General features: G+C 38.1%; 1 protein-coding gene across 2 annotated transcripts in view; it reads left to right on the top strand.

The window, feature by feature from the left end:
* Positions 1–5,459: 5,459 nt before the first annotated feature.
* The window catches only part of DENND4C (DENN/MADD domain containing 4C), a 90,569-nt gene continuing 85,948 nt past the window's right edge, over positions 5,460–10,080 (top strand). Inside the window, exon 1 of one of the 2 annotated variants that reach the window (XM_005879953.2) lies at positions 5,460–5,781. In XM_005879953.2, coding sequence (XP_005880015.1) covers positions 5,477–5,781 — 305 coding nt within the window. In that variant the 5' untranslated portion in view covers positions 5,460–5,476. Of the gene's footprint in view, positions 5,782–7,362; positions 7,685–10,080 lie in introns of those variants that run through there. The other variant, XM_005879952.2, reaches the window with a different exon arrangement.

The following is a 10,080-nucleotide window of genomic DNA, read 5'->3' as shown; positions in this document are numbered from 1 at the left end:
GGCCAAGAGGGCTGTGCTGGGAGCTGCCTCCTACCTGCTGTCAGTCTCCATGGAGGCGATGAGGTTAATTTGCATACTCACTCTGATTGGCTGGTGAGCGTAGCGGAGGGATGGTTAATTTACATGTTTCTCTTATTATATAGGATTATACCTCTCAAGAAAGTTGTTTTTGAAAAGCATATAAAATCTTTGGAAATATCCAAAACCTCAGAAGCTTAATTTTATTTTTAGAGGTACTGAGTTTAAAGATAACAGAAATCTTGACTCAAAGTTCATATTCTCTAGCTTTTTACCATGTGGTACCCAGGTTCTTAATGTGTATTGTATATAATTTTATCTTCTTTGGTTATAGTTTTTTATGCTCTATCTGGTATTTACATATGGAATATTTAATGATTCCTAAATATAGTTTATATGGTGTTTACATAAAGTTTCTTCACTATAAGGGACTGACTCCCAACTGGATTAACATACTGATTTAGTTACACTTATTACCATTACCTTTATTTTTTGTGTGTTAGACCTTGACTAATTCATGATGAACTCTTCTTAAATGTAAAGTGTAGCTGTAGGAATTCTGTAACTTCAAAGAGAATGATTTTTTAAATGGTCTAAATATTGTATATTAAGTGCATTTTGCTCAGAGGAAGGCACCAGAGCCCACCTCTGATAGTTTGATTATTTATAAAAAAAAAATGGATATGTAAATAATGAATCTTGACTCATACCTTACACCATATACAAAAATTTACTCCAAATGGATCATAGACCTAAGTGTAAAACCTAAATTCATAAAACTTTTAAAAGAAAACCTGGGAGAAAACTTTTGTGATCTTGGATTAGACAATGATTTCTTAATTATGACACCACAACCATGGTTCATAAAAGAACAGATTGACAAATTGGACCTCATTAAAAGTAAAAACTTATTTTCAAAAGGCAGTATTAAGAGAAAAAGACAAGCCACAGATTGGGAGAAAATATTTGTAAAGCATATGCCTGGTAAATGACTTGTCTCTAGAATATATAAAGATCTTCAAAACTCAATAATTAGTAAACAAACAACCCAATGAAAACATGGGCAAAGATTTGAACAAATTTCACCAAAAATATATGAATGGGAAATAAGCACATAAAAAGATGGTTCTCATCACTAGTTATTAACATGCAAATTAAGACTATACTTAAGCCCTAACCGGTTTGGCTCAGTGGATAGAGTGTCGGCCTGTGGATTGAAGAGTCCCACGTTCGATTCCGGTCAAGGGCATGTACCTTGGTGGCAGACACATCCCCAGTAGGGGGTGTGCATGAGGCAGCTGGTCGATGTTTCTCTCTCATCGATGTTCCTAACACTCTATCCCTCTCCCTTCCTCCCTGTAAAAAATCAATAAAATATATTTTTAAAAAAATACTATAGTTAAGTATCACTATTGATGTATTAGAATGTCTAAATTTAAAAGATGGCCTAATAGAGTGTTGGAGAGGATGTTGAACATCTGGAACTCTCATATACTGATGGTAGGAATGTAAAATGGTACATCACTCTAGAAAATAATTTGTTAGAACTACATACACTTACCAGGTGATCCAGCCATTTCATCTTAGAAATTTACCAACAGTAAGTGAAAGCATATGTCCAGAAGGCTTGTACACTGGTGTTCATGACAGCTTTAATAGCCCTAAACTGAAAATAACTCACATGTCCACTACATAGGTGAATGGATAAACATATTTTGGCATATTCAACAGTGGACTATTCAATAAAAAAAGGACGATATATTGATACATAAAATAGGATGGACGAATCTCAAAATAATTATGATGAGTGAAAGAAGCCAGGCAAAGAATACATACTATAATGATTCCATGTATATCAATTCTAGAAACCAGCCTATAGTAATAGAAAGCAGATCATTCATTCTCTTGGTGGGGAGAAGGATAATGAAGGGTACAGGAAAGTTTGGGGTGTTGATGGATATTTTTACTGGTTTGACAGGTATATTTGTGAAAGCTTACCAAATTGTACACTTTAAATATGTTTATTATATGTAAACTAGGGGCCTAGTGCATGAAATTCGTGCACGGGGGGTGTGTGTCCCTCAGCCTGACCTGCACCCTCTCCAATCTGGGAGCCCTCAGGGGATGTCCTACTGACACCTTAGGCCCGCTCCCCGTGGTTCTCTGCTCTTTGCAGGGCCTGCCTGCTCCACACCGCAGTGACTGCCAAGCGGGCGGTGCTGGGAGGTGCCTGCGGGCCGTGCTTCCCTGCTCCCGGTCGTCGCAGCAACGGCCAAGAGGGCTGTGCTGGGAGCTGCCTCCTACCTGCTGTCAGTCTCCATGGAGGCGATGAGGTTAATTTGCATACTCACTCTGATTGGCTGGTGAGCGTAGCGGAGGGATGGTTAATTTACATGTTTCTCTTATTATATAGGATTATACCTCTCAAGAAAGTTGTTTTTGAAAAGCATATAAAATCTTTGGAAATATCCAAAACCTCAGAAGCTTAATTTTATTTTTAGAGGTACTGAGTTTAAAGATAACAGAAATCTTGACTCAAAGTTCATATTCTCTAGTTTTTTACCATGTAGTACCCAGGTTCTTAATGTGTATTGTATATAATTTTATCTTCTTTGGTTATAGTTTTTTATGCTCTATCTGGTATTTACATATGGAATATTTAATGATTCCTAAATATAGTTTATATGGTGTTTACATAAAGTTTCTTCACTATAAGGGACTGACTCCCAACTGGATTAACATACTGATTTAGTTACACTTATTACCATTACCTTTATTTTTTGTGTGTTAGACCTTGACTAATTCATGATGAACTCTTCTTAAATGTAAAGTGTAGCTGTAGGAATTCTGTAACTTCAAAGAGAATGATTTTTTAAATGGTCTAAATATTGTATATTAAGTGCATTTTGCTCAGAGGAAGGCACCAGAGCCCACCTCTGATAGTTTGATTATTTATTTTCCATTGATTTTTAGAGAGAGTGGAAGGCAGGGAGGGAGTGGAGGAGAGAGAGCGAGCGAGAGAAACATCAATGTAAGAGAGAGACATTGATACATCAATGTGAGAGAGATACATCTATTGGTTGCCTCCCATATGCACCCCAACCGGGCTGGGGATCAGGGATCAAATCTGCACCCAGGTATGTGCCCTTATTGGGAATCAAACCTGAGACCCATTGGTTGCAGGTTGGGCACTCTAACCACTGGGAAATACTGGCTAGACACATCCCCAGTAGCGGGTGTGCAGGAGGCAGCTGGTCGATGTTTCTCTCTCATCGATGTTCCTAACACTCTATCCCTCTCCCTTCCTCCCTGTAAAAAATCAATAAAATATATTTTTAAAAAAATACTATAGTTAAGTATCACTATTGATGTATTAGAATGTCTAAATTTAAAAGATGGCCTAATAGAGTGTTGGAGAGGATGTTGAACATCTGGAACTCTCATATACTGATGGTAGGAATGTAAAATGGTACATCACTCTAGAAAATAATTAGTTTGTTAGAACTACATACACTTACCAGGTGATCCAGCCATTTCATCTTAGAAATTTACCAACAGTAAGTGAAAGCATATGTCCAGAAGGCTTGTACACTGGTGTTCATGACAGCTTTAATAGCCCTAAACTGAAAATAACTCACATGTCCACTACATAGGTGAATGGATAAACATATTTTGGCATATTCAACAGTGGACTATTCAATAAAAAAAGGACGATATATTGATACATAAAATAGGATGGACGAATCTCAAAATAATTATGATGAGTGAAAGAAGCCAGGCAAAGAATACATACTATAATGATTCCATGTATATCAATTCTAGAAACCAGCCTATAGTAATAGAAAGCAGATCATTCATTCTCTTGGTGGGGAGAAGGATAATGAAGGGTACAGGAAAATTTGGGGTGTTGATGGATATTTTTACTGGTTTGACAGGTATATTTGTGAAAGCTTACCAAATTGTACACTTTAAATATGTTTATTATATGTAAACTAGGGGCCTAGTGCATGAAATTCGTGCACGGGGGGTGTGTGTCCCTCAGCCTGACCTGCACCCTCTCCAATCTGGGAGCCCTCAGGGGATGTCCTACTGACACCTTAGGCCCGCTCCCCGTGGTTCTCTGCTCTTTGCAGGGCCTGCCTGCTCCACACCGCAGTGACTGCCAAGCGGGCGGTGCTGGGAGGTGCCTGCGGGCCGTGCTTCCCTGCTCCCGGTCGTCGCAGCAACGGCCAAGAGGGCTGTGCTGGGAGCTGCCTCCTACCTGCTGTCAGTCTCCATGGAGGCGATGAGGTTAATTTGCATACTCACTCTGATTGGCTGGTGAGCGTAGCGGAGGGATGGTTAATTTACATGTTTCTCTTATTATATAGGATTATACCTCTCAAGAAAGTTGTTTTTGAAAAGCATATAAAATCTTTGGAAATATCCAAAACCTCAGAAGCTTAATTTTATTTTTAGAGGTACTGAGTTTAAAGATAACAGAAATCTTGACTCAAAGTTCATATTCTCTAGCTTTTTACCATGTGGTACCCAGGTTCTTAATGTGTATTGTATATAATTTTATCTTCTTTGGTTATAGTTTTTTATGCTCTATCTGGTATTTACATATGGAATATTTAATGATTCCTAAATATAGTTTATATGGTGTTTACATAAAGTTTCTTCACTATAAGGGACTGACTCCCAACTGGATTAACATACTGATTTAATTACACTTATTACCATTACCTTTATTTTTTGTGTGTTAGACCTTGACTAATTCATGATGAACTCTTCTTAAATGTAAAGTGTAGCTGTAGGAATTCTGTAACTTCAAAGAGAATGATTTTTTAAATGGTCTAAATATTGTATATTAAGTGCATTTTGCTCAGAGGAAGGCACCAGAGCCCACCTCTGATAGTTTGATTATTTATTTTCCATTGATTTTTAGAGAGAGTGGAAGGCAGGGAGGGAGTGGAGGAGAGAGAGCGAGCGAGAGAAACATCAATGTAAGAGAGAGACATTGATACATCAATGTGAGAGAGATACATCTATTGGTTGCCTCCCATATGCACCCCAACCGGGCTGGGGATCAGGGATCAAACCTGCACCCAGGTATGTGCCCTTATTGGGAATCAAACCTGAGACCCATTGGTGTGCAGGTTGGCACTCTAACCACTGGGAAATACTGGCTAGGGCCAGTTTGATTATTTTTAACAGAGGCTTAGGCACTTGAAAGGATTATAGTAACCTTACAATTGAATTTATGCTGCAAATTTGTATTTTGTAGGAGGTAAAAGCTCATAAGATGATACTAACACAGGCTTCAATAGAATGACAACAATTTGATTATAAATCCAACTGGCAAGTGGGTTAGTTGATCACTGTTAACTCAGAAATACTTTAATTTTAAAGAGCCAGGATAAAGTATTTTATTTAATTGATTTTTTTTCCTCTTCTAGGAAATATAATAGCAGCCATGATAGAAGACAAAGGGCCAAGAGTGACCGACTACTTTGTCGTGGCAGGTCTCACTGATACATCTACTCTATTGGATCAAGAAATAAATCGTTTAGATACTAAGTCAACTGGACCTAAAGCTCCAATTATAGACATTGCAGTTATTAACAAATCAGCTGGGGAAACAGTACCTGAAGGTTATACTTGTGTTGAAGCCACTCCATCAGCTCTCCAAGCAAACTTGAACTATGGAAGTCTGAAAAGCCCAGAACTTTTCCTCTGTTATAAAAGAGGAAGAGATAAACCACCCCTTACCGACATTGGGTAACATGACTTATTTTCTTTTGCTATAATGAAGGGAAAAATTTTTATTTAAGGTGCATGGGAATAGGAATTTGAAGTCCTTGATAGTTCTATTATTATTTGTTACTTCAGGTTCAAGTATTATATTACATATCTCTGTCCACCCTTACTGAATTTCTTTGCATTGTACTTAAATCATTAAGCCTGACCTGCACCCTCTCCAATCTGGGAGCCCTCAGGGGATGTCCTACTGACACCTTAGGCCCGCTCCCCGTGGTTCTCTGCTCTTTGCAGGGCCTGCCTGCTCCACACCGCAGTGACTGCCAAGCGGGCGGTGCTGGGAGGTGCCTGCGGGCCGTGCTTCCCTGCTCCCGGTCGTCGCAGCAACGGCAGAGGGCTGTGTGCTGGGAGCTGCCTCCTACCTGCTGTCAGTCTCCATGGAGGCGATGAGGTTAATTTGCATACTCACTCTGATTGGCTGGTGAGCGTAGCGGAGGGATGGTTAATTTACATGTTTCTCTTATTATATAGGATTATACCTCTCAAGAAAGTTGTTTTTGAAAAGCATATAAAATCTTTGGAAATATCCAAAACCTCAGAAGCTTAATTTTATTTTTAGAGGTACTGAGTTTAAAGATAACAGAAATCTTGACTCAAAGTTCATATTCTCTAGCTTTTTACCATGTGGTACCCAGGTTCTTAATGTGTATTGTATATAATTTTATCTTCTTTGGTTATAGTTTTTTATGCTCTATCTGGTATTTACATATGGAATATTTAATGATTCCTAAATATAGTTTATATGGTGTTTACATAAAGTTTCTTCACTATAAGGGACTGACTCCCAACTGGATTAACATACTGATTTAGTTACACTTATTACCATTACCTTTATTTTTTGTGTGTTAGACCTTGACTAATTCATGATGAACTCTTCTTAAATGTAAAGTGTAGCTGTAGGAATTCTGTAACTTCAAAGAGAATGATTTTTTAAATGGTCTAAATATTGTATATTAAGTGCATTTTGCTCAGAGGAAGGCACCAGAGCCCACCTCTGATAGTTTGATTATTTATTTTCCATTGATTTTTAGAGAGAGTGGAAGGCAGGGAGGGAGTGGAGGAGAGAGAGCGAGCGAGAGAAACATCAATGTAAGAGAGAGACATTGATACATCAATGTGAGAGAGATACATCTATTGGTTGCCTCCCATATGCACCCCAACCGGGCTGGGGATCAGGGATCAAACCTGCACCCAGGTATGTGCCCTTATTGGGAATCAAACCTGAGACCCATTGGTGTGCAGGTTGGCACTCTAACCACTGGGAAATACTGGCTAGGGCCAGTTTGATTATTTTTAACAGAGGCTTAGGCACTTGAAAGGATTATAGTAACCTTACAATTGAATTTATGCTGCAAATTTGTATTTTGTAGGAGGTAAAAGCTCATAAGATGATACTAACACAGGCTTCAATAGAATGACAACAATTTGATTATAAATCCAACTGGCAAGTGGGTTAGTTGATCACTGTTAACTCAGAAATACTTTAATTTTAAAGAGCCAGGATAAAGTATTTTATTTAATTGATTTTTTTTCCTCTTCTAGGAAATATAATAGCAGCCATGATAGAAGACAAAGGGCCAAGAGTGACCGACTACTTTGTCGTGGCAGGTCTCACTGATACATCTACTCTATTGGATCAAGAAATAAATCGTTTAGATACTAAGTCAACTGGACCTAAAGCTCCAATTATAGACATTGCAGTTATTAACAAATCAGCTGGGGAAACAGTACCTGAAGGTTATACTTGTGTTGAAGCCACTCCATCAGCTCTCCAAGCAAACTTGAACTATGGAAGTCTGAAAAGCCCAGAACTTTTCCTCTGTTATAAAAGAGGAAGAGATAAACCACCCCTTACCGACATTGGGTAACATGACTTATTTTCTTTTGCTATAATGAAGGGAAAAATTTTTATTTAAGGTGCATGGGAATAGGAATTTGAAGTCCTTGATAGTTCTATTATTATTTGTTACTTCAGGTTCAAGTATTATATTACATATCTCTGTCCACCCTTACTGAATTTCTTTGCATTGTACTTAAATCATTAGATCAATTCCTTTCAAAAGTTTTGAAATGAAGGCATAAAGCCTGAAATGTGATTCCATTTCTGTTGTACTTATCAGATAAGGTTATTAATTAAACATAAAAGACAGGGCCTGCCTGCTCCACACCGCAGTGACTGCCAAGCGGGCGGTGCTGGGAGGTGCCTGCGGGCCGTGCTTCCCTGCTCCCGGTCGTCGCAGCAACGGCCAAGAGTAAGGTTATTAATTAAACATAAAAGAACAAGAAGGTACAATAAAAGAGTATTTTTTTTTAAAGGAGCTACTTGGGTTATGTGATGGTTTTTTTCAAAGCCCTGAACTTATTTAACAAAGGAGTATTCCTGTTTTAAAAAATATAATTGTGCTTTGTGGTTTTTAGTACCACAAGGAGGGTATTTACAGTTTAGAAGGAGAATAGTTGTTATGAGATAGTTACTATCTGATCCACAGCTAATGAACAGTTTTCTCTGCAAAAGCATTTTATCCAAATATATTTTTAGGATAGCTATAATATTTTTTCATATATATATGTCATGTATTACACTGTTATGTTTATTACAATTACCATCAGTTAGTAAAAACATAGGTACTTGAGTATCTTGGAAAGTATTTAGGATCAGCTTGTCCCTTTATACAAAAATTCTGTTGGAATTTGATGGGGATGGCATTTAATCTGTAGATCTATTTGGAGAGTATTGCCATCTTGAACCATGTAAGTTTGCTGAATCTATTGGCTCTAATAGCTTTCATTTGGATTTTTAAAAATGATAGGATCAAGTCCTCTGCAAACAGATGATTTTCTATTTCTTCCTTTGCAATTTGCTTTATTTGCCCCACTTGTTTTATTGCTCTGGCTAAAACTTAGAGCACAACATTGAACAGCAGTGGTGAAAGCAGGCATCCTTGTCTTATTCCTGATGTTATGTGGAAAACTTTCAATCTTTCACCATTGAATATGATGTGAGCTGTGGTTTTTCATAAATGCCATTTATTATGTTAAGGAAGGTTCCCTTTACTTTGGTTTTTATGAGAGAGTTTTATCATGAAAATGTGTTGGATTTTGCAAAATGCCTTTTCTTTGTTAATTAAGATGATCATGTGGATTTTTCCTTCATTCTATTAATGTGATGTATTACATCAATTGATTTTCTTATGTTGAAGCTCTCTCTTTTAATGTAACTATAATACCACATCTCAAAAAATTATTAATTACTTAGTATCATCATGTACAAATTTCCCTGATTATTCCATGAATTATTTTTGTTTTGTTTTTAATATATTTTTATTGATTTCAGAGAGGAAGGGAGAGGGAGAGAGAGCTAGAAACATCAATGATGAAAGAGAATCATTGATCAGTTGCCTCCTGCATGCCTCCTGCACGCCCCCTACTGGGGACCGAGCCCGCAACCCTGGCATGTGCCCCTGATGGAAATCAAACCTGGAACCCTTCAGTCTGCAGGCTGACACTATATCCACTGAGCCAAACCTGCTTGGGCTACATGAATTATTTTTAATCAGTTGGTTGCTGGTTATTCTGTTGATAGTTGTTCAGATACTGTACTAAGAAAGGTAACAAGCTGCTGCATTTGATCACCACTTGTTATGCTCATTACCTCCTCCAGTGTTGCAGTAGAGCTCTGGTGAAATTATCCTAAGGCAGTGGTCGGCAAACTCATTAGTCAACAGAGCAGAGAGAGGGAAAGACAGAGAAATATCGATGTGAGAGAAACACATAGATTGGTTATCTCCTGCACAAGCTGGGGAGGAGCCTGCAACCAAAGTACATGCCCTTGACCAAAATCAAACCCTGGGCCCTTTAGTCTGCAGGCTGACACTATATCCACTGAGCCAAACCTGCTTGGGCTACATGAATTATTTTTAATCAGTTGGTTGCTGGTTATTCTGTTGATAGTTGTTCAGATACTGTACTAAGAAAGGTAACAAGCTGCTGCATTTGATCACCACTTGTTATGCTCATTACCTCCTCCAGTGTTGCAGTAGAGCTCTGGTGAAATTATCCTAAGGCAGTGGTCGGCAAACTCATTAGTCAACAGAGCCAAATATCAACAGTACAACGATTGAAATTTCTTTTGAGAGCCAAATTTTTTAAACTTAAACTATATAGGTAGGTACATTGTTATTAACTTAATTAGGGTACTCCTAAGGCTTAGGAAGAGCCACACTAAGGGGGCCAAAGAGCCGCATGTGGCTCACGAGCCGC

The sequence above is a fragment of the Myotis brandtii genome, unplaced genomic scaffold, assembly GCF_000412655.1.
Source record: "Myotis brandtii unplaced genomic scaffold, ASM41265v1 scaffold618, whole genome shotgun sequence".
NCBI lineage: Eukaryota > Metazoa > Chordata > Mammalia > Chiroptera > Vespertilionidae > Myotis > Myotis brandtii.
The sequence above is the reverse complement of the archived record's forward strand: the minus strand, read 5'-3'. Positions and strand labels throughout refer to the sequence as shown.